At 34.0% G+C, this 26,878-nt stretch overlaps 1 protein-coding gene across 1 annotated transcript in view; it reads left to right on the forward strand.

Moving 5' to 3' along the window:
• Positions 1-7,660: 7,660 nt before the first annotated feature.
• Positions 7,661-26,878, forward strand: part of LOC149776773 (uncharacterized) — a 154,382-nt gene continuing 135,164 nt past the window's right edge. The window contains exon 1 of the mRNA XM_089941448.1: positions 7,661-8,506. Within this exon, the coding sequence (XP_089797574.1) occupies positions 8,437-8,506 (70 nt within the window). The 5' untranslated portion in view covers positions 7,661-8,436. The remainder of the gene's footprint in view (positions 8,507-26,878) is intronic.

Here is a 26,878-nt window from a genome sequence, read left to right on the forward strand (position 1 = left end):
CATCCAGTGAGTATTTTATTTTTGGTTTTACTTGTTTTGCATTTCTTTATTCATCTTCCCTTCATGTTTGATGACGTTTGTCCCGATTCTGTCATTATTGAGCGCAACATTTAAGTCTGTTTTATTTCTTCTTCAAATCACTGAGCGTAACCTTTAAGTCTGGTTCTTTTTCTTCTTCAAATAATTGAGCGTAAAAGTTGATCTGTATTTTTCTAAATCGATAGGTGTAACCTTGAAGGTGGTCTGTATTTTTCTAAATCGATAGGTGTAACCTTGAAGGTGATCTGTATTTTTCTAAATCGATAGGTGTAAATATTAAGTCTATTGTATCTGTATATTTCTGAATCAATAGGCTTAATAATTCGTAGTCAACAACCGGACAGTTGTATTCAAATTATCGCTTTTGTGCACTACAGCTATATTTTACCATGCTTAACCCCATACAAACATTAATATCAGTATGCATCATCCCTTGATACCGATAATACTGCTTTTATCTTAATTGTGTGAGATACACATGACACCTTATTCCATTCAATGTAACTTTCAGCCTTTACATATGATATGTACAAATCAAATTATTTTACTTTTCTCCGCCATTATCCTTAAAGTAAGACACCGCTTGCTAAAGTTACCCATAATTTTAATATTTTTTTCAAGAAAAATAAACACTCTGATTTACCGCAACTATTTTGTTCTTATCAAAATATATATTATTATATCGAGGAATGCGGTCGTGACGCATTATTGTATTATGGAAAATATATAGGTTATTTCTGACCTATTTGTTCTAGCACTTACGCATATCCATATAAATAAACACCTTAACAGTGCTAAAGTAAATAAAATATAGAACTGACATAGCCAAAACTAACTGAACCGTTCTCTAAAGAGCATATTGCAGTGATCTAAGAGTTGATTGGTATTGTAATAAATTGGGAGCATGCGCATTTGATTATATGCCCCGTTTTAAGGTATTCTTAGATTTTTTGTGATTAGTTGTCTGATTATTGGAATTCGGTGCAACATAAATATTCCTTTGCCCGAAATAATTAGCCAGTTACTAGAAGCAAACGTTGCGAAGTAAAGTGTTAGTGAGTTACCATGATGCTATAGTTCACTGGTAGTAAATTCAGGGAAAAATCGAATGAGTGTCCCTGGAATAACAAAGTCCCTACTAAAATGAAGTGATGTACATTGGTGGTGTGACTGCAGTGACAGTATTTACGGTAGGAATCTGGTAAATTACACAATTGAATCAATAAGAAGGGACTCGGCAGATACCGTTTGTGTCGCCATAGTGGTAAATGTGATGCAGTTGTACATGCGAAATGTGCCTGGAACCCATAGTTTTACTGGCCTAAGGTGTCGTAGTTAAAGTAGTTCCATGTGTTAATGGACAGTCGTATAGTTTCTATGGCGTGAAATGCTGGCGGTACGGAAACATGACGAAGGGAAACCGTGCAGATGTGCGGTTGATATATATTTAGCAGGTTGTGAGATCTGTGGTCTTGCATTGATTAGAGTAAAATGTCGGTATAAAACGGACACGTTGGGCTTTCTAATTTACAACAGAAGTTGTAGGCCTATCGAAGTCTTTTTGAAATTTGGGGTAAACATATGACTTCTAGCGGGAGTCGCGCCAGGGTTTGACACCGCTCGGTCAAGCAAATACCCCTGGCTTGTAACGGTATAAAACAACTCCTTTAAAGAGCTATTGATAATAAAAGGACTTTTCATTCGTTATTTAGTAATTCTCCAATTCGTTAAGCAAAATGCTCTCCCTCTTATCTGGTTGATAATGAGTTGAGAAATGTTTATTAATTTCCAAGCTTGATATTATGTCTGGATGTGTTTGTTGGTCAACTATCTGTTCAGTTTATAAGCTGGCAGTGCCTATCGTGAGCTTTACTTCATATAGTTTGCATATAATGATTTGAAGTCATCAAACTAAATTGCGTAGGAAACGAAACAGAAACAACCTTTACAATCCAAACAGTACAAACTGATTGTCATAAAAAAAATTGTCGGACAGTTGTATGATGATTGAACCTTGTAATGATTACGTAACAAAATTATATTGCTATTTTGGGTTTTAAGGTACACAATGTGACCCTCGACATTCATCTCCACGAAATTGCCCATTTACTCCCAAACCTTGATATTTAATTTCCTCGATTTTGTTTAGTTTACAGTACATCAGTGTCAGACCAGTCTATGTAAAAGTTGTATCTGTTGAACATAACGTTTATTCCTTTAAATGTTTGCTCTCTAGGTCCACATTAAATCAGACATCACACGATGTTACCATTATATCGATAGGTCATAGATTTGACATATTCATGCGGTTTCTTGATATAAACATTTTGTTTCTGTTAAACATTTAATTGCTTATACTGCCGTGCACACAATTAAATGGGGACAAAACGCATTTTGTGCCAATGACATAACCTACTGTGCAACTATATGTCTATTTGCCAGTGACATAACCTACTGTCTATTTGCCAATCACAAAACCTACTGTGCTACTATATGTCTATTTGTCAATGACATAACCTATTGTTCTACTATATGTCTATTTGCCAATGACATAACCTACTGTGCTACTATATGTCTATTTGCCAATCACTAAACCCACTGTGCTACTATATGTCTATTTGTCAATGACACAACCTACTGTGCTACTATATGTCTATTTGCCAATCACAAAACCTACTGTGCTTTTATATATCTATTTGTCAATAACATAACCTACTGTTCTACTATACGTCTATTTGCCAATGACATAACCTACTTTGCAACTATACGACGATTTGCCTTGTCACTCCTGAAATTGTGATTTCTTAGCTGACGGAGTCCAAGCGCTCTTACGGATCCACAGTTAATTACAAATCCAATGTGTATTTCGAATGACCAAAAAGTCGCTTCTTTACGTCACCTTTGAAACCGATGTTATAAGGAAATAACCTTGAACCTTAGATTCTACTACATATTCATAGGATTTTAATATAAAACGCAACATGTTTACTCTGTTAAAGCTTTGTTGTAGCCAAATGCACGCTAGAAAAAGCGCACCGGTTGGAAACCTTTGTCTTTACTACACTGTGATAAAAATGTTATCGGAGCAACATGTCTCTTTTGTTCGTTTGTATTTGGTTGTTTTGTGTATTTATGAAAAATATAATAATTTGTAGTTTATCAATTATATATCGTTCTCACTACAATGCATGGTCTATTTGTATGTCCTGTTGGAGTTGTGGCTTCAGAAGTGTCATCAAAAAATATTCAAAGATAACCGTTTAAAAATATCGTATTCATAAAGCGCTGATGTCATGTCCATGTGATCCTGAAATTGTGGATCTACAACTCTGAAAAACCCATCATTTACACATGTACATTGATTCTTTTAATTATACACTGGTAAATTGTCCTTCCAGACGATAGGAGACCATTGTTATGTTGATCTGTGAGTTTACTTTGACTGTTGTTAATAGAATGCTAGAAGACAAACTCTATGAACAGTGGGCCCACTGTCTTGTGGAGAGTTTCCATTATAGGTCGTGGATATTAAATGCACCATAAGATCCAAAAATGAAGATCTCTAAAATTGTAACGAAAATACATATAATATTTAAATAAATGTATGTAATATAAATCATGAGTTGTAGGAATTTCGTGCATTACTGTGATACGAATTGCGAGAATTAATTTATGTCTTAATTGATAAGTAGCTTGTATGCTATAAATTGATTTTCTATATCTATGTCAATGCACCGCTAGTTATCAAGTAATGTAGTTAAGACAAGACGTGGATTACATTAGTTGATTTGTGTAATTAAGCTGAGTTAACTCAGAACAAATCGGCATGTATAGAATGACATCGTTTAGATAGTGATTTACAGCTTCCATTGGGATGTAATAGTTAATTGAAAGGTCTAGTTATTGCATGGTTCCAGTTAAGAATGCGGCTAGCAGATAGGGCTAAGACATTAATATCATGTTACTACGATTTTGTACCAATAACAGGTTGCGAACTGATCACATTAGCTTATTTCTTTTGAGTTACGATAAGACGATATTTTGACGTAAATAGAGTGGGGATATTGTTCAAAACCCAGAAAAAGAATAGAAGAAAAGCCTGAGGAAAACAAATATAGGTTGAGTATTACATAATTTATATATATATATATATATATATATATATATATATATATATATATATACTGGAGAAAGTAGCCCCACATAACTGGGCTTCACAGTGCGAAGGAGTACAGACGAAAGCAAATTACGGTTAATCACCCAAAGAGGAGAGAGAGAGAGAGAGAGAGAGAGAGAGAGACATACAAGCAGACATACATACAAGCAGACAAACAGACAGAGACAGATGGACACAAAATACAGCACCATTGACCTATCACCAACAGTAATTTTGAATGACTCGAAAGCAATCCGGTTATGCAGACATGCCGGCAAGTTCAGTATATGAAGTGGGAGCATACATTTTTCGTATCCTAAATTGATATTCACTCTCTTCTTTCTCTTTCTGCATTTGCGTTTGCATCCGTCTCTCTCTCTCTCTGCATTATGTTCTTTCTGTAAATGCATTTGTCTCTTTCTCTCTCCTCTTTTTCTGCTTGCAACTACATTTGCAACTGTTTCTCTTTTTCTTTTTGAAGTTCAAGCCTTCTTAAATCTAATTCCATCTTGTATTTTAATTTTAATTCTTTTACTTTGATGTTAGAGTCTGTTACAAACATACTGATCAAAACCAAAGCACATTTATCCAGAACATTTTTATCCACCAAAAACTGGACTAAAATATTTTATCTCTTGCTTTGTTAAAGAAGCTTAGGCCTCAGAAAGATCATATTCTGACAAGTTGAATCAATTCATCTTTTTTCAAACAGTCTTACCGCTCCTGGGTAGGATTTGAAAGTAAGATCTCCACTTTTGATGACATTGTAAAAAAGCCTGTTGATTTCACTAAAAATTTCTTTAATGTGAAATAATACTTTGACCTTAAAATGCCGAAGCATGGGGAATTTAAATTTCAAAAACAAAGTTTTCTGAAATATTTTAGCCAAAATTCCTATCCCGGACGTGCCCCCAATTTTCTGATACGAGTCCATCCTCTTAAAATAAGTAACAGAAAATAGTGAAGACAACAAGCTTTGTAAAATTTAACAAATAATTTATTTACCTTACAGAATTGCGAATTAAATCCAAATTGCAATCCAATAATTAAAACACATTTCCTATCAATGAAAAGTTATAAGTGAATCACAGTTCAAATCCCGATGAAAATCCAAAATTGAAGGCGATGACGTATGCAATAGTCAGTATTGTACTGATGTGTCAACAGTCTCTTGTTGAATCACAGAAAATATTATTCCAGTTTTCTAATTCCGTATAAATTCCGGTAAATGTCTTTGTCCGAGAATTAATTTAGAGCACTTTTATTTTCCAAGGAAAACAATTACTTGAATTCAATCATTTGAAGAAAAATGAAAATTCAGCCCAAACTGGTCACAACATAATACAACTTAACGTGTTAGATGTTAAATCACACTGATATAATTTTTATCACAACATCAGTTATACGTCTAATTAAGACGCAAAACAGATTCCAGGATGGGTGTCAAAAGTTGGTCCTTCTGGGGGAAAAAATAGACGTTTGTTTACGAATTGACACGTGCGCCACGTCATGTAATCCAGGAATGACCATGACTCAACTTAATGATTCTTATTCCGAGAAAGAATATAAAAAACAAAATAAAAAAGATTGCTTACCATAACTGTCACTGAGTTTAAGGTCAACAACTAAATACAAAGTTTATATTATTAGGTATTTACATAAATGAAATAAATATAAAAAAATATATCAAGTCAAACAGAACTAAACCTAATTCTGGAAAGAAAAAATGTCTAGAAAAAATGTTACATTACAATAACATGTAATTGAATAAAAAATATTTTAAAACTAACAGACGAACAATTAAGTTAAATATTCATAACAGTATGTATGTTGTCAGAAAATTAGCCGCCTCTGAATACAAATATAGAGTTTCATAAAAAAGTGATATCGTTACGTAAAATATTGTCTTTTACCACAAACTCTTACTGTTTTTTGATTGTATGTGTGTATGTATGTATGTATATATATATATATATATATATATATATATATATATATATATATATATATATATATATATATATATATATAGATATATATATATATAGATATATATATATATATATATATATATATATATATATATATATATATATATATATATATATATATATATATATATATATATATATATATATATATATATATATATACATGGAGACTCCAATATCATCAAAACTTGACAATATTTTTTTCTGATTCATAGTATAAAGAAAATTTGTATTAAAATGTTTATTAATACTTTACTTTCTTAAGAGGTGCATGGTTCGCGATTATAGTTTCGTATAAACGTATTTTAAAGAAGACAGGTTGATGTGAAAGAGTGGAATCAATTTGCCTGGATGCTAGATGTGGATAGTTGCTTGTCTTGTAAATTAGATTTCTCGGATCAAAGCCTCTATCAGTCGTTAAGACGGATGCAAATATATATTAAAGCTAAGGAAATTGCAGGAATGACTTGCAATCGTTACTGACTCGTCGCTTTATGTCAAACTGCTTTGTTCACTTTTAAATTTTCCATATTATCGTGATCCATTATGCAAAGTTGTTGTGCCATGGAATATTAATTCTCTAGTCACTCAAACACGTGAGATTTCCTGCAAACCAGTTTAAAAACAGGATGACAAAACTGAGTTGCTTAATTGGATACTTTCTTAGACACATGTTGATGAAGGATTAGACGAATGACAACTCAAAACAGGGAGTGAAATCTCTAACGAGATTAATAGCTCTGGCAAACGAAACAGAAAGAGAAAAAAGGGAATGGAGGGATTGAAAAGTTTCTACAGAGTTCCACAAGAATCTCCTCCTCTCTCTCTCTCTCATATATATATATATATATATATATATATATATATATATATATATATATATATATATATATACACAGACACACACACAGACACACACACACATTGTAATGCAAATATAATTAAACGTAATATCAAACCATACTTCTCTCAATATTCTTGACTTTCGTAAGAAAACCTCTTAGAATCGACAAAAACATATTTAAATACATATATACATGCATGTATGTATGCGTGCTTACGTACGTACGTACGTACGTACGTACGCACATACATACATACATACATACATGCATACATACATACATACATACATACATGAAAAGGCATTAATTATAGTTCTCGGATTTTATTATGGGTTAAAATTAATACTGCATGATAGAATCCTCTTCATAATAGTCATGTCGAGCTACGAAAACGAAATGTGCAAATGGTTCTGTTTTATTTTTCTCAGTATATCTTGAAGAGCAAAAGCAGAAATCTAGATGCGTATACATATTCCGTATGATTTCATTTGCTCAGTACAAACATGAAGCAGAAATGTTAGAGTTACATATATATAGATGAACACCACTAGCAATGTGTTATCATTATACACAGAAAGAAGAATGACAAAAACCTAAATCATATACAATGGTAGCTGTGTTGTATAATGCCAGGAAAGCGCACTAGAAATGAATGCGGCATCATATATAAACCTGATACGTGGGTAATAGGCAATACAGCTGACGCGTTGTTTCAAAAGCCTAGTTTAACTTTCGCTAATCATCAAGGTCATAGTTAAGTAGAGAGTGAGGAGGAGAGAGCAGCGCTATGTGGTTGGACATAATTCTGAGGCTTTGTTTCCACTTCAGGGAGATGTAATTTCTCCATCAACCATTTTAGAGCCTGAATTCTTTTAGACTGAGATTCATACGCAACATTCCCATATGACAGGATTTTTTTTTCTCGCATTGATATAGCGATACGACGTCTGGATCTACATGCGTTGCTCTCACTATGAAGTTAAGATGCATTCCGATTGAAGAAAAATTCTGGATAGTATAACGGACGGCTGAATGGTCTTTCATCTACCAGTGTCAGACATTACTTTGTCGCCATTACAACTTTATCCAAATCCCTAGAAACTAGAGCGTCATAAGAAACTAGAACGTCATAAGAAAAAATGTGTTTAGTTCATAATTAGTTAACTCTCTTTCATAGTTAAGGAAAGAAGGCTTGATTGATTCGTTTCCAAAGGCATATATATTTGTAATACACAACCGAAGCAGCAGCAGCGCTCGTCAGCTGGCGATAGAAGAAAGTTGGCAGAGACGGAAATAAGGGAAACGTGGATCAATTCCGTTTAACGCATATATAAATCAAGTACAATGAAATGATTTTTTATTTTGAATTAAATGTGTCTCGTTCAGAACTAAGCGCGCCGGCAGAATGAATGATATTAAAACACTGCTTATCATCACGGTGATAATGTTGCAGGGACTGTATGCGTTAGCTGCCGGTGAGTAATTCCTATTATTTATTCAGTTAATGGTTGATAATAATTCATAGTTACAACATTATAAAATTACTGTTGGTTGCAATTTATCAAGTATATAACTCAAATAGGTGATAATTAGCGGATGTATTTATCCCACTTAAAACAATAAATATTTTGAACGGTAAACGATAAGGCTGAACAGCGTTATTACGACCAATTATTTACTGTCTTACATACTCTTTACGTTTTACATTGAGATCGCCTTATGCCAATATCTGTTTTGCAGTTTAGACTTGCATATTAAAGATTTTAGATTTGTGAAGACGCATAAATAACGACCAACTAAAAGTGATGACTACAAGTGTGTGTGTGTGGGGGGGGGGGTACGAAAGGAAAGGCGATTTTGTTGACTGGTTGTTTACAAGATTTGTATCAGTTCACAAAGGGAATATATGTACCTTAAATAGGCAATTTAACATATTACTATATAACTACTGCAACTATCTAGCCAACACGAAATCTTTACATTTTCTCCGTCTTTTACATATGCAAGATTACATATGAAAGACGCAAGCAATTTCTCTCACAAGCGTGCCATTTTCTGTAGTGGAGACCATCGCCGTAGACGCAATCCAATTATTAATAAAGTTAAAAGCCAACTTCTTTGGTCATACGCTCATGATTACACGAGTAGAGTGTCGGAAGTCATGCCAAGGCATTGGATTATAGTACTCTCTCAGACGTACATAAATGCTATCAGACAGACTTCGCTAAGTATGATTCTGGAAACAAATTCAGTCGATAGGAAGCTGTAGAACTATAAGATACATATAAACCAAGGCTATCTTTTATCTACCTCGTTAGGTAATAACTCGCTTTTACATGAGTAATACTATAAAGCACTTACTGTAATGTGATATCGTTAACGATAACATATTACGACAGAATATTTTAACATATTTATTGTGTTTGATAATGAGTTCAAGTTGATTTTCAGACACACGTATCTTTAAAGCCATACCACATAATGCATAGGTGATCTACAGAAGTATTATAATTAACAAAAAGCAGTTAGGTATAACGTTTGTTTACACTGACACATATTTGCAACCCTACCCACTCCTAACACCAAACGGACTTTCTAAATATGCATAAAAGTCCAACACATTTTCCACTCTCATATAGCATCCTGTAAACATTTCGTCCATTCCAGCTTTCATGGACTTCATTTTATTGCACACGATTTTCTTTAGCGAGTTATGTCATAAGAGACGGAAAACTTGGAAAAACAAGATGTACACTTCTCATTTATTTTACTGTCTTTATTGGGGCTGTCATCTGTATCAGTAGAAACGTTTTCCAATCTTCAGGAATATAACCTCTCTTTATTCTAGTATGATATACAGTAATGGTGATCAGTCTTTACACGTACCAATATATGTCTGGAGAAGAGACACAGTGTTAATAGTGTAAACCAGGACATTACGTAGTGTAAACCAGGATATTACGTATAATGTATTCATTTCGCTTGTAGAATTACTAGATATGAAATCTTGTCACGTTTCATATCAAGGAAACAGCTAATATGTACTCCATTATATTTTACTTCAATATATTCGTTTCGCCAAGTGTGTATTTTGTATTACGTTCGATATTTCGTGAAGTGGCATGTCATTCCCCCCCCCAGCCTCTCTCTCTCTCTCTCTCTCTCTCTCTCTCTCGCGCTCGCGCGCGCGCGCACTTCGGTGGCCTACTGGTTAGAGCGTCCACGTCGTATGCGGAAGGTCGTGGGTTCGATCCCCGGCCGAGTCATAACAAAGACTTACAAAAATGGTACTAAGAGCTGGCTCGCTTGGCGCTCAGCATTACGAGGTTAGTGTTAGGAATGGTCGGCCTGGTGTCAGGATAATGTGACTGAGTGGGACACCATGCTACATGTCTGCGACAAGATGCTCCAATGCAAGACATCACTATAAACTGCCACACTGCAGACATCTTAGCGATATGACTGAACAATTGTTAAAGCTGCGTTATTTCATCCAAGTATTTCTCTCTCTCTGTCCCTCTCTCTCTCTCTCTCTCTCTCTCTCTCTCTCTCTCTCTCTCTCTCTGTTATGGCTCAGAGTGGCCGATTGGTCTAAAGATCTCACCGTTCCAGATCACTACCATCTCTCCTCTGTGTGTGTGTGTGTGGGGGGGGGGGGTTTCTAGTCTCAAGATTGACTAATGTGGGTACTTGAGAAAGCTTGCGAGTAGGTTATCGTGGGTACTGGTTCTTTCCGGGGTTTCCCCAGAGTTTTCCTCCACCAGTCATACTGGGCGCCACGTACAGCCTATCCTGTGCTGCAAAATGGTAAGGCTATTGGTAATACGAATTGGCTTAAGGTGTGGGTTTGTGATGTGTAATCAAATATGACGTAAAGTACGTACTGAATCTGTCATTTAAATGTTCAGGTACAATCAGTTTGTTGAACACGTATTTACTTGAGCTAAAATAGGCAAAATGATATTGTATTTTATGCGCAATAGATCAAGGCATTGACATAGTATTAAGCTATTGCATTGTAATTATATTGGTGTATGACGACTAGTCACAATGCAACGAAACGTTACATTTGTCTTATACACTGGGATGTGCGTACAATGCTCGTGGAAAACATCACGATGCCAATGGGGGCTGCCATATTGGTCTTCTTCCAGTCATAATACATACTGATGTCTATCGAACTTTCCATACTTTAATTACGGTTATGGTCGGTACTGATAATAGCAAATTGAATTGCAAAACACAACTGAAATGCATAAAATTAAATGACTTATAATGCTTGTTTACATTTTACTTCTGTTCATCACATCTTTCACGGCATTTACGTCTGTAAATATTAATCTACCAAAGTTGACATATTTGAGTATCAGCATTAGTCTATCGTTCCTATTTAAAGATAATGACAAATAATTGCATTAGCTACTTATCGCAAATAATTCTTATATGTATGCATACATGGGATGTATATTGACATTTACTGCAATTAAGAGAACGATTCTAGTTGTGGAATGCGTTTCCGCTTCATTTATATATACATTTGCTTTTGTACATCGGTTGTACTGATTGTCGAATATGCCACATATCGAAAAACAATTTATAATTATATGTACAATTAGTTCTGTACATATTTGTGGTGATGTAGTGACACTTTTATGTATGTGTCATAACTAGTTATTTGTGTTATCTTTGGTATGACATTTGAAAACTGGACTGGATTAATTAATTTGTATCGTTGGACAGTATAGTCATTTTCAAAGACGTGTGCTTTAGAAATCGTGATACACTGAGGCAGTTTAGTTTAGTTGGTTGTCTACATAAAGGAAAAATATTATACGTAAGTCCAAGATTTCGTACATATTTTCTTGAAACCATTATTGTGATACCAAGAAAGTGTTTAAAGATTTGAACTCAAAGTTCATTAATTAATACAGTTCAGAAACTGAATTAGCAATTGAGATACAACACAATGTTTAGTATGTACACAAAGATGTGCGCAAATAAATGAATATTCCAGAATCTTCATTTTGGGGAACTACATAACGCTTTTGACTAAAATTATATCATTATAATTTATTACGAAACTACATGGATAATTGTGTTATTGTTTTCATCATAGAATGTTGCTTATGACCAATACATGCCTTCATACTGTTTTATAGGAACCACTGTCAAGGTTGTTCATGACTGACTAGAATCCATTTTATTTGCGAACAGTGTGTGCAGAATAAAAAAGAGTTAATGTTCAGTTTCTCCTAGTTTTGTTTAAAATCCACTTCCGCTTGCCACTAAATGAATTATTCATAAGTGTCAGTGGCATTTCATGTTAATTAAATTCAGACTCTACACTGTAGTACACTGCACCAAAGTATGCGGACCAAACATTACATAATTGTTTTTATTGCAATTTATTATTTCACACACTCACTGCTGCATTGTGCATGATACTTAACTGAAAAAAATCAATATTACCAGAATGTTTAGTTATTTCTTCATAATCAAAGCATCATCACTCACTCACCTGTATTGAATTGTACATTACCAATATCCATTAAACCTCATAATAACAACAACTTTCTCTCTATCTCTCTCCTTCACTTTCTATGTACAATATCATAGTCTTACTAGTTTAGTTTTTGGAAGTGACCAAACATTACAGTTCATTACGTATGCATGTATTAACATATTTATTGGGTCTCAATTACCTGACATTGTTTGGCCTCATAAACAGAAATACTAAATACACCGCTAGATGGCAATTACAATTATGCCAGCACTGGGCGGCAGGCTGCACTGCAGAGGGACAATTTGTATTAAATGAAATTGAAAAAGGATAGCAGCGTATTGTATTACCTGTTCAGAAGATTTATATATCGTTATTGAGATACGGCATATCAAATCTCATGAATAGTTGGTCGATTTATAAATGCGGCATATCAAATCTCATGAATAGTTGCTCGATTTAGAAATACGGCATATAAGATCTTATGATTAATTGATCGACTTCGAAATCAAGTACGTCAAATCTCTGGATTGCTCCATTTCGATAGAAGAAATGACAGTTGTGTTGTATGTTTTCTTTGTGACACAGAAAAGAATACAAATACAGTGAAATTTTAGGATATCATTTTATAGACCATGAAGTACATCAATCAAATACTTTGTTGTCTGATGTCAGAAACTTGTCGACCTTAGTGGTTATTGCGTCTGATATGATTGCACATCAAGTAAAGACAAATCCGACCAACGTTTTATTATACCGCAAGCAGTTTCTTTGATATAAAAGACATCCTTAAATAAAGTGTTCATTATGTGCATTCCCATAATTATCTATGCAATAATAGGACGTGACCAATCGTCTTTTATATTTCCGGTGAAATTGTCAGTAATGAAAGTAGCAAACTTAAAATGCTTTGGCAAATTTCCGCCCCAATTCCAGTTCAGGGTCTCTGTAAATCATAAATACCTTAAATGTTATCTCAGCTGCAAATCCGACCTTGCAGCAACGTAGTTTAGGAAATCTGTTAAAGTATAGGTCAAGCATCAGTAAACAAATTGGTGCCCACATTTATAACAAAAATATGTATTCAGTATTGGCCTTATAATAGGACAAATCTTGTATTTTAGTCCGACCGAAGGGACTGACTAATTAAGCTGAATATGGCTAAGTAAGTAGAGTGCGGCAGACTAATAAGGTATGTGGCTCACTACTTAGGTAGAACATGGCTGAGTAAATTAAGGGTTTGGTTTACTACTTACGTCAAGCATGCTGAGTAACTTAAGTGTGTGGCTGCTGAATTGCAAGTAAATCCGTTGCAGACAAGAGATAGAACACGTGGCCTTTCTGCAAAGGGAACCGCTACTACAGGTTGGTCCTTAGAGAAAAAAGACTCAGCTTGTTTCCATGCGTTTTAGGTACTTGGTTTCTTAGGAAAGAAACTTTTAAGTATTGTTAAAGGTCATGTCGCCTTACGAAATCGAAAAATCTATTTAGCCATTTCATTGCAAAACTCTGTCATGTATTGCCATTGTCTAAGGCACTAAACCTGGCCTCGTTTATTCAAACTTTGCATTCATCGGTTTATACATTATAATTATGATCCCCCGATACATCAACGCATTTATAATCCATCTCTCCCTCTGGAGATAAAAGTGTGAAATTAACGAGGCATGATACGGATATCGACCTTACCCATCATGATCAATTTACTTGTGCAATGGACAATTGTGCGTGACGTATACCTCTCTGCGTATCCAGGATTACCATGTAAAGGACAATGGTGTGTGAATTATACCTCAAGGTGAATTATACCTCAAGGTATACCCTATCCTACCACTTAAAGGGTAATGATGCGTGAAATATAATTCATTGCATAGCCAAGCTTGCTGTGTAACATCTGCCATACATGTGACCAGTGGGAAAGTTTATTAACTTGGTGGCGATTGAGTCCTTGACCATGAAACAGACTTCTGAAAGTTGTCTTTCAGCCTTTGGTTTTCCTGATCAGTACAGGGTGTATCCAGTGACGGGTTCTCTTAGACTTCCTTCCCCTGAAAGGTGGACTTTGCTAAATGCAGCATACACACACACACACACACACACACACACACACACACACATATATATATGTGTATATATATATATATATATATATATATATATATATATATATATATATATATATATATATATATATATATATGTTAATAACACGCATATCCTTAAAGGCTTGCTTAGATATATGTATTGTTTGCATGATTAAAGGTAACTATGGACAAATCTCTCAAATCAAAATGTACTAGATTGTATTTTTGATTATCTCAGAACAAAACAGTCTGCAGCATTTATGCTTGTAAAACAATATTGTGGGTGTTGTTTGTATGGGCGTGTATAAAAGTGATTCATCACATTTTGACATTCGTTATATCTGCTAGTGTTACAAATGAAAAAAGTACCTGAAATCAGTTTTCGTTGGTTGCCATCCTAAATACATTTCTGCGTCGTCATATCATGTCGTTTGTATGTACGTAACACCAACGAGCATGACCAGGTACTTCTTTTAAATATGCAAGGAATAACGATAATTGATTTGACGAAATTCAAGGGTGGCATTGTCTGCAGTGTGGCAGTTTATATTGATGTCTAGCACTGAAACATCATGCCTCAGAGATGTAACATCATGTCCCAACCAGTCAGATTATCCAGACGCCAGGTCGACCTGTCCTAACATTAACTTCCTAAGAGTCAGCGCCAAGCGAGACTGCTAATAGTATATTGTTATCAGTCTTTGGTATGACTCGGCCGGGGTTCGAACAGAACACAAGTCCTCGAGACTTTAGATGACGTCAGTTAAATATCAAATTATCGCTTTCCAGGAAATAATATTCTGCAACTAACAAATCATTGGATGATTTGGTGAGAGAAGCAAGAAAGAAATCAAGGCTGCGACTCCAACTGGTACCCGTACGCAGAGGCTGACCAAAAATAGCTGCCAGCAACGTGCAGCCTAGGCGAATCATGCAAGGTTCCGCCCCACTCCTCTATGATTTCTTCTCATACTTGGCGTTCAATTTAACATAGTGCTCCACACAACCGCCTAATATGCCTATATGGACGGGCCACTCCTGCCCGCACGCATTCTGATTTGTAAAACCGGAATATTGCCTCGTCAAGTCAAATTTAAATGTGCGACTCGGAAATACCCTTCTAAAAATGACATTTACATGCCCAATGAGAATCTGATAGTTGGCAGGGGTTGGGAGGGGGAAAACTGTGTTTAAAGACTGCTTAAATTGCAATGTGTGCGGGTGCGTGTGTATGTGTGTGTGTGTTTTAAATAAGAATAAGAAATTCAATCAAAATATATAAACGATGGCATTAGTAATATACCAAAACATTCAAAATTACTTTTGAACTGGCTTTTGATTGAACGTTGTATACAGTTAGGAAGTCTTTATAAGTGTGCGTCTTGAGACTGCAAAAGTATTTTCTCCCGTCCCAATAATTGTGTTTATCAATGCACTGATTTAATTGTTGAACAAAGGACCATACACCTCTCCACTTCATTTCCGACAATACAAATTTGCCACAAAGATGCCTACACATGTAATAATTCTTTATTTATTGTTTGTTATGAGTAACAATTGTTTCCCGAGAAATCGATAGCGTTCTGACCAAATAATTTAATCTTCCCTGTGTTCTAAAACTTAGTGTGGAAAAACAGGTTGGCCTGTAATGCAAGAGAACCATGCTCAAAAGTTGCAAAGAACTTAATTACTTCTTTAATAATTTCTGTCAAAGACATGTCTTCTTTTTCACCTAGAATTAAGAAACAGAATTATTTTACAAATTGTATTTTCTGTGGGACTTCACACGAATACAGCGGAATTCAAACGGCAAACAGTTAACATTACTATAAGACATATGTTACTTGTATATTATATACACCTCAACTAGACATCATGCTTACCTATAAAATAACAATAGCATTGGTTCTTATTAGTTGGTAATGGATATATTTCACTTCATGGATAAGTTTTTGTGTACAACTGTAATTCAGATACCCGCTCCTCTGTGTGTATGTTTATATATATATATATATATATATATATATATATATATATATATATATATATATATATATATATATATATATATATATATAGTTTTGTTTATTTATTTATTTATTTATTTACGATGGCGATAATTTATATTTAGTTTTATCATACCCGTATAATCGTAAGATCGTTTTTGAAGTGAATTAAGTGTTTATGTTTTGCATAATGTCTCGTGAGTTACAAGAGCAAGAACGGGTGGGTGCTGTATAAATCCGAACATTCGCGTGTTTCTCTGGGAGTTTTGTATCATTTTGCTTCATAATCACCATACAATAAAACAAATCTTTCAAATTTACGGCTTGCGCCCAAGTCTAATTCGTTTCTCTGTAATTTTAGTGGAGTGCCTACCAAATAACAGGGACGTCATTTCAACTTTTTTCGGGGTGTGTGTGTGTGAAAAACGTGATTCGGGGGCGGGGGCAAAACTTGCCTGGGGGGGGTGTGTGCAAAACTTCATGCAAATATCAACGCGCTGGCTCAGGCTGAATAACAGATTAGAGAGATAATAATAGCAGGGACGTCATTTCAATTATTATTATTATTAGTTGGGGGGGGGGCAAAACTTGACGGGTTTCTTAATTTTCGTATATAGGCTATAGCAATTTGACAGCACCCGTCCCCCCTCCCCCCTCAAAAAAAAAAAAAAGTCAAATAGCTTCAGATCATTATTGTCCTAACTGCATCTATTAGGCAATGAATTTCGCCCACCAAACATATTACTAGACCGTGAATAAATCTCTGTCATTAGTGTTGTTTGTGAAATTGTTCCTGTAGTCCATGATGCTATCCTTCGTACAGGAAGTAAGTACACATTTCGTGTCTCCCGTTGCTTAAGAGTAATAGGATTAAAACCAATCGGCTCGTGTGCAAGTGGCATCGAAATATCGGATTCACGACACGTTCGAGTAACGCTCACTTTGCTTACGCCAGTGTTAGTGAAACTATCCCTTGATCTCAGTAGTTATACTTAACAGGAATCGTCCTGATTTTATTGGTCAACGTCAACAGGAGACTGATATAAAGATTTATAATGCTATAGTAGGGAGTGTTGCACCGTTTATTGTGTTCCTTTAGCCGTTAAGAGACATATAGCAATTATTATGTACAACCGTGATTGAAACAAAAACCATTACATCATGTTCCGTCTTTAGAATTTTATTTTAACCCGATTTGAAGGAATATATGAGACACGTATCCATCGTAAATGCTCAATGCATGAATGAATTCCATCCATAATTACCTCCTTAAGACATCACATATTATAGATGTCGTCACTTAAACTGTGACGTCATTTCTGTAATGATGTAATAACTTTACTGGAGCATATTCAACTATAAAATCTGTGACATCTAGTACAAAAGTCATTTTAGACTGCATAAAACATCCGTTTGTGTCAACTCAAATAGTGCTTTTCCGGTTTTCGCTTTCATTTTCTTTTCAGCAAAATTTATTCAGAGATATCTGTCGATCCATACGCAGTGTCCTATGTACAATCCATAATGATTGCTATATCGTCATCGTACTAAATATTTATGATAACGTCTAAAATAACATTAGATTTATAACCCGGCTGCAGGCACAATGTGTTCTGTAATTAAAAATAGTCTTAAGCCGCATGTTTTGGAACGGTACGTGTTACAGTTGGCCAAATTTCAGCACGTGAATATATGGGATAGATGATTACAATATTAACTCGAAACGAAGGGGTATATATATATATATATATATATATATATATATATATATATATATATATATATATATCGGATATATTATTTAACTGTCTTGAATTAGAATGGCGTCGGTCTGCCATTGACTTTTACTGTTCTGTACTTAAAATAGTATGCTGCTCTGCTGGCAATACACATTTAAGTTCATTTGAATTATGAGGGCGCAGTATGCAGTTACATTAGTGTGATCTTATCTGTATATGTTGGATTTACGATGATCATACTAAATCAACTGAGAATAATACAGGAATGTCACTGTTTGTTTTAACGTAATTGACGCGATTGACAAACGCTTTAAATAATCACACAAAAAAGTTGCATAAAATCAATATAAGCGCATTCTGCTGTCAAGGCAACCGTAGTTGACCACAATTTGTTAAATTTACGTCTTACGCCAGTACGCTGGAGAAATTGTCAAGGGGTTTTGTTACCTTTTAGTCAATATCAATAATTAAAAAAAATTAAAAAATATAAATAAAATATAAATAAAACAATTATTGAAAAGGCGATCTTGTTGTGGTGGTGATTTACATTATGACATCTTTAGTTTGCATGTAGTTATTAATCAAGAGGATAGACGTATCTGAAACTAAGCCATCATTACAATCCCTGAGACGGAAATTCAGAAATCGATATTATCTGATTCGTGATCCACCAGCTGTTCTTGACGGTCAAGGTCATATGACAAGCAAGGGATCTCGCTATATATGGACACGATTTTGCTTTTGAAAGATCGAAATGTGTAAAGAGTAAGAATAACGATAATATAGCAACACGAGTCGTAGCAAAGAGTAATGATGAGTGAAAAACAAAAAGAATCGCCTGGCTTAACAGCAACAAATTTTCTCTTTTTACTTACCATAACAAGCTCTTTTGATCACTGACAAAACCTGCTTTGACACTATAGCCTATGTAACTATATAAAGAATCGGCGACTCTTGGTAAGCGATATGTGATTATTTGTTATGTCGCAGTGAAGTGGGTAATGAAAGAAACATTCAAGCTATCTATACAGAAAAGTAAATTGTTACCTAATCACTCATAACGTTAATGTAGATCCCATCGGACTTTATTTGCTTGGTTGATAGATAGATAGATAGATAGATATATAGATAGATAGATAGATAGATAGATAGATAGATAGATAGATAGATAGATAGATAGATAGATAGATAGGTAGGTAGGTAGAGATAGATAGATAGATAGATAGATAGATAGATAGATAGATAAGTAGGTAGGTAGGTAGGTAGGTAGAGAGAGAGAGAGAGAGAGAGAGAGAGAGAGAGAGAGAGAGAGAGATAGGTAGGTAGGTAGATAGAGAGAGATAGATAAGAGAAGGGTCCTTAATTGACCGAGCGGTTATCAAACCCTGGCGCGATTCTTGCTAGAAGTGATAAGTTTACCCCACTTTCCAAAGATTTCCATACAACTTCAGTTGTAAATTAGAAAGCATCTGCATGGTTTATCTTCATCAGGTTTCCGTACCGCTAACCGCTCACACCTTAGAAAATATACGAGTATCCCTAACACTGGGAACTATTTTAACTTCGCCACCTTAGGCCAGTCCATGTATGCTTTCCAGGCACATTTTGAGAATATAACTGCACCATATTTGTCCTATGGGGACATAAACGGTATCTGCCGCGTCCCTTCTTATTTGTTCCCTTGTGTAATTTACCGGTTTCCTACCGTAAGTACTGCCACTGCAGTTACACCACCAATGTGCACCACTAGATTTTAATATGGACTATCTTACGACAGGGACATTCATTCGGTTTTAGCCTGAATTCACTACTAGTTAACCATTATATCATGGAAACTCACTAACACTTCACTCCGTTACGTTTGCTCCTAGTAATTGGCTAATGTTTTCGGGCTAAGGATATTTTAGTTGCGCCGAATTCCAATAATCACACAAATCTAAGAATTCCTTAAAACGGGGCACTATAACCAATAAATATATTATATTATATATATATATATATATATATATATATATATATATATATATATATATATATATATATATATATATATAGAGATAGAGAGAGAGAGAGAGAGATAGATATATAGATAGATAAATAGATCGACAGATATATATATATATATATATATATATATATATATATATATATATATATATATATATATATATATATATATATATATATATATATTTATTTATATTTATATATTAATAGATAGATAGATAGATGGATAGATAGATAGACACATATATAGATAATACGATAGGCAGATAGATAGACAGATATGTAGTTAGGTAGGTAGGTAGATCGATAGAAACCGAATGGCATGACTAGCTGGGAAAGTCCTTATACCGTCATAGACAACAATGCAAATGTTTAAAATTAAATGGACATATTGTCTATATTACTATGACTCTAGGGTAGATAATAAACCATGTTATATAATGAGACAGAATTTATATTAGCATAAATAATTGTTTGAATGCAGTTCAATATAAACAGCTCTATTTATTCTTTGCGTCATGATAGTCCGTAAGCAAACACTATATATGGCTATTTTCTGACAGGAGTTATAATCTGCTTTTCACATGATGTTTGTAACTTAATACAGAAAAATTTAATAAAAGAGTGAACTTTATGGCAATCTGGGAAAGAAAAGATACGTATACAGTGAAAACTTTGGTTATCTCAACTATGGACCGACATCGGATAAATTTCCACTTCTGAAGTCCATAGTCATACCTTCCGTCAGCACCTTAAACCATTTGTGTATAGTCTCTGGTTCTCTATAGCATGGACTATAATTAATTTATCCTCAGATGTGTCGCATTCAGAGAAACAGATTGTATGGTGATGTACGAGATAACATCAATTATGCCATCATAGTATGGACATATCGATGCATTTTCTTAACTTAATAGGTTGATTATATTATGAGAGACATCTCCGCAATTTCGTTAATGGGATCTTCTTCTATTGCTATTTTAGAAATTATCAGACCATTCCCATATGTTAAAAGAATTAAAGATGCGGAAATTGGACTCTGTCACAAGGAACACGTTTGTCCAATTTCACTGTTAAGGAAGACTTAAGATCATTTTTATTTGTTTCCATTCGATGGAAAAGTGTGCTGTGCTTATTATTTCATCAGAATGAATTTAATTATGCAAGTACTTAAATGATAATGCAGTATACTGGATTATTAATATAACTAAAATTGATTTTGCTTTAAAGTAGTATTTTATGAAAGTTTAAATAGCTGATTTACAACGAAAACAACGATTCTTCAAAAAATATGAGCTCATCTCCATCAAGTGAACAACGTGTTATGTTTCAAGAAACGACCGGTATATTTCTTGTCACTTAATATTAAAACTAAATGTCTTTCAGTTGAAAATGTCTCGAGCTTTTTATGGTAAGTACTTACTTAAAACGTTGTCTTTGCAAACACATCTGTAACCGTACGTTACCAGAAATAAAAAATTAATTTTCATACAAAAGCAAGTATGCAGTATTTCACGATATTTCCAGATTTTGTTAAGAATTGTATATATGAATAACATAATTTTGGCCAATCCTGTAAACAGACCATAGTTGTTTTCAGTTTGTACTTTCCTGCTTCAGTCTGTAACAGAATATATTTCTCTAGAATATTGTTATAGCAATCTTTGAAAAGCGACTGGATGTGTTGAGTTCATCCATGGTGTAACATTGGCATGTATTTGTTCAGCGATTGTGTAACATTTGCATGTATTGCGTTCAGCAATGGAATAATATCAACAAATAGGTCGTCAGTGTTGCGAATCTAAACCATTATAATATCACCGTCGCTAGTGATGACTTTGAGGACTGGATATATAGGTCAGATGACTTCGCAGACTTGATTATAGGTCCAATGACTTTGAAGATTGTATTATAGGTCTGATGACAGCTTTACAACGTATCTTATGGCTCTGCAGATCAGAACCTAATTCACCTGAGATTAATGCCATTAAGATAGAAAAACAGCTGTGTTTTCGATTGTGAAAAGAAGACAAAATCCTAGTCAGGATCCTGCGTTTTATTTGAATTAAATTTCCTTCTCGTCAACGTTTCATTTCATTACCATATTTTAGTAATGAAAAACTTGTGCGACTTTGTGTTACTATATTGGTATAGTAAAAAATCTATATGTGTATGTCATACTAAAATAAAATAGCTTATTAGTCTTTACATAAGTGCATGCTCTTAACTTATACCAGCATCTTTTTGATTTTCTTTTCTTCAAGCACTTAGGGTAAAATTATGATAAAGGAAACATACTCTGATTAGCATCGCTTTTTCTACCACCTTCGACATCCCTCCATTAGTAAGATTTGCAAACAATGCTGACATGACGGATGCACTTTATCATTAAACTCATCCAATCTGCATTGCACATTTACTATAGAAGCATAAAAACAGAGAGACTAAATCATCGCAATTATATCCTATAATTCAATCAGTCAGCTACAATGACTCTGTGCTACGGCAAGGGAAGCAAGATAAACGTAAATTAGTATGACCAGATATAATAACTTATTAATCAGTTTGGTATCCCTTTTATACTGCTGTTACAAATTATCATTACGTTAAGAAGTACTTTCAATACGTCGTGGGACGTCATGGACATATGGAGGCATGCATGGAAGTATCTGTTGTAAATAATCATGGACGTTTCCATTGAAAATTATCATGAAATATCCATCAAAAGCAATCATGAAAGCATTCATTGAAAAATAATTTTGCTGAATATACATAGATAATGTAGCGGAGTGTATAGTTAAGAGAACGATTTCGATCTTAGTCAAAATTATGTTCGAAGTATTGGCGTATGAAGAGGGTATTATATGTTCTGAAAAGGTTGCTGTAATGATGTAAATAAACCTTGATATAGTCGTATGTATCATTAATTTATATTGTTATTTATGTTGCCTATTACTGAGGGTAAGAGCTGGACCTTCGTGATTAATGCATTTTTGTTTGTAAGCAACCGATGATAGTTTTGTCTGTGATTGTGGGGTTTATTTTAAGATTATTATCATTTGTAGGCAAGAATGTTTACTTGAATCTGTGTTTGTGACATCGGTATTCACATGCGAAAATCTGGTTTACCTAACGTTTTACATGCTCTTTACAAATTTTGTTGTAAGAGGTTTGACGTTGTTTAAAACTTAGAATGCTCTGGAAATGAAATGTGATGGGAAAATGGCCATTATCCTGTTCATTTCTTGTGAATTATATCTTTTTTTTTTTTTTTTTTTTTTTTTTTTTTTTTTTTTTTTACATCCCAGGATCACCTTACAATCAAACATTTCTGGTTATCAGATAATCTAGGGATAAAAAATATAATCTACAGAGAAAGTAAAAAAGAAAAACACACACACACACACGCATATACACATGCATATGGCACAAAATCTAGGTGACATGGCTTTTGTGATATTACAGTATTTTGTTCCTGTTTACCCTCAAGTCAGAGACAAGTTAAATGTTCATTGTTGAGGTCCATTTTTGAAGAAATTGGTCCTCTTTTTTATTTACCTTGGCAGTGTAATTTTCAATGTTCTTATGCATTGCAACTATTTGCTTAAAAGCAAAAATAGAAGGATTTTTCATATTGAATCTGCAAGTATAAATATAATATTTTGCCAAAATAAGCAGAAAATTACCCAAACTGTCCAGTTGTTCACTTCCTAAAAATGTTTCTTTTTTGGACAGATGTACAATATTTGGGCAAAAAGGTGCAAAAACTTCAATAAAACGGTACCAAAACTGTGAAGTAATACTGCAGTCATAAAAGAGATGCTCAATACTTTCAGTTTCACTCTTACAGAAAGTACATTTGTTGTCATCAAATATGTTAATTCTTTTAAGAAAATCATTAGTAGCGATTATTCTATGGATTAATTTAAAGTTAAAAGAGATCAACTTGGTATCCTTGGTACAGTATTTTGCCCGGCTATATATATCAGACCACTCCTCACTACTTATATTTTTATTTAATACTTGCATCCAAGTTTCTTGCTTCGCAGTGTGTTGCCTTTTAGCTTCCTGTAGAAGATCTTTGTAAATAAACTTGAGTGAATCTTGTTTTCGCAAGTTCGTTATTTTATCCTCCTGCTTATCAAAATTATTATGTACTAGGTGGTTTTTTATGGCATCTTTCCATGCTTTAGGAATTCTGGATATTAAGGAGAAGTATTTCAAGAAATCATCGCTTCCAGTTTTTTGTTTTATTATCTCAAAAGGTATTAAATTACCGTGAACATCTACTAGATCGTTCAGAATTTCAAAACCAGCTTCTGTCCAGGATTTGTATTGATAGATCATTTTAGGGGGGACAAAATTTAAAATACTCATGGATAGATACTCGTTAGGATTTTGCGGTTCTTCTTTCCATTTAGATGCTGCCAAAATTACATCTCTCCAAAAACTGTTTTTAATGAACTTACAAAATTCTTCTAATTTCATTCTCCCTAAATTCCAAATATCCTTTTTATTTCTGAGTATAGTTGTATTGACTAAGTTCTGCCACGTTCCATTTTCCTTTTCCAGCAATCTTTTAACCCATCTTATCTTAATATACCTAATGAATGAAAATATGTGTATCATATTTAGTCCTCCCTCGTTTTCTGGGGAAACTAGTATATCACGTTTTATTCTCTCTACTTTTCCACCCCATACAAATTTAAATAACATGCGATTTAGTTCTGCTTCAACTTTTGCTGATGGGTTAGGAAGTGCTGAAAAAAGATGTATGAATATGGGCAGAACAAGAGTCTTTACAACAATTACTTTACCAACTATTGATAGATGTCTTTGACTCCAGCTTGCCAGTATTCGTTTTGCCTTTGTTAGTTTCTTCATATAATTGATTTCCACCATCTGTTGTAAATCTGGAGAAAATTATATGCCAAGGAGTGTAAAGTTAGAAGAGGACCAAATTAGGCCCATTTCGGGACATATTCTTTCATTAGAAAATTTCCTGTTTCCAATCCAAATAGCTTTTGTTTTTGTTATGTTACATTTAAGTCCCGATAATAGAGAAAAACCTTGCAAGATATTCATAGTTGCTTCAAGAGAAAAACTAGATCCATCAAGAAGAATAAAAGCGTCATCGGCATACTGACCCAATTTATATTCACTGGCGTCAAAGATTACTCCCCGTACATCCACGTTTTGCTTTAAAGTTATAGCTAAAATCTCAACTCCAATGATAAACAAATAAGGTGCAAGGGGATCTCCTTGACGACATCCTCTTTCAAGTCTGAAAAAAGATGACATATGTCCATTATTTATAACACAACTATTAGAGTCATTACAAAACAGTTTAAACCACTTACAAACGGAATCACCAAAATTAAAAGATTGTAGAGCTTCTTCTACAAAGATCCAGTTAATTGAGTCAAAGGCTTTTTCGAAATCTATTAACAATAATAAACCATATCTGTTTTCATTCTCAAGTTGGTCCATGATATCATATAATAGTCTGGTGTTTTCTCCAATGAATCTGCCCTTCATATATCCTTTCTGAGTATCGCTGATTATTGATGGAAGAACCTTTTTAATCCTAGCTGCAATTGCTCCCGAAGCAATCTTATAATCAGTATTTAAAAGTGATATAGGTCTCCAGTTTTTAAAATATCTTCTGTCTTTTTCCTCCTTTGGTAGACAGGTGATGACTCCTTGAGTCTGAAAATCTGAAAGTTTTCCTACAGTATATCCGTAATTTATTGATCTACATATAAATCCCCCCAGAGACTTCCAAAAGAATTTATAGAACTCTACAGTGAATCCATCCGAGCCAGGACTTTTTCCATTTTCCATCCGTTTTAGAGACATACCAAATTCATTAATTGTAAGCAGACCCTCGCATGATTCTCTTTCCTCTCGACTAAGTTTAATATTGTGATTAAAAAATCTATTTCGAGTTTCATGAATAGCCTCATCATCAAGCTGAGCAATTCTACTTTTGAACAATTCCATATAAAACTGTTTTTGTGCTTCTAAAATATCTATTTGGTCAGATATATTTGTCCCATCATCTAAAATAATTTCCTTTATTGTCTTATTAACATAGTTTCTTTTTTCAAGATTTAAAAAGTACTTTGTGCTTTTTTCCCCAAATTCATACCATCTAGCTTTAGTTCTTAATATAACACCTTCTATGTATTTTTTCCTAGATTCCTCTAATTCTGCTTTTTTTCTCTCTAAATTTTCCAGAATTTCCCCATTTATGTTATTCGACAGTCCCCCCTGAATTTCTATTATTTCCTGCTCAATTTTCTTTAATTTTTCCGGTTTCTCTTTTGATTTCCTAATAGAATAACCTATAGTTTCAGATCTTATTTTCATTTTCAAAATTTCAAAGAACATTTGGTCGTTACAGGAAAGAGAAACATGGAGAGAGTCATCTTTATTTCCCCCTACATAATATTCATTTACAGTGTCAGTTATACACTTTTTGACCAAATCAGTATACTCAATGTTCCTC

This window comes from Sinohyriopsis cumingii, chromosome 18 (genome assembly GCF_028554795.1).
Source record: "Sinohyriopsis cumingii isolate HCF-2022 chromosome 18, ASM2855479v2, whole genome shotgun sequence".
Lineage (NCBI taxonomy): Eukaryota > Metazoa > Mollusca > Bivalvia > Unionida > Unionidae > Sinohyriopsis > Sinohyriopsis cumingii.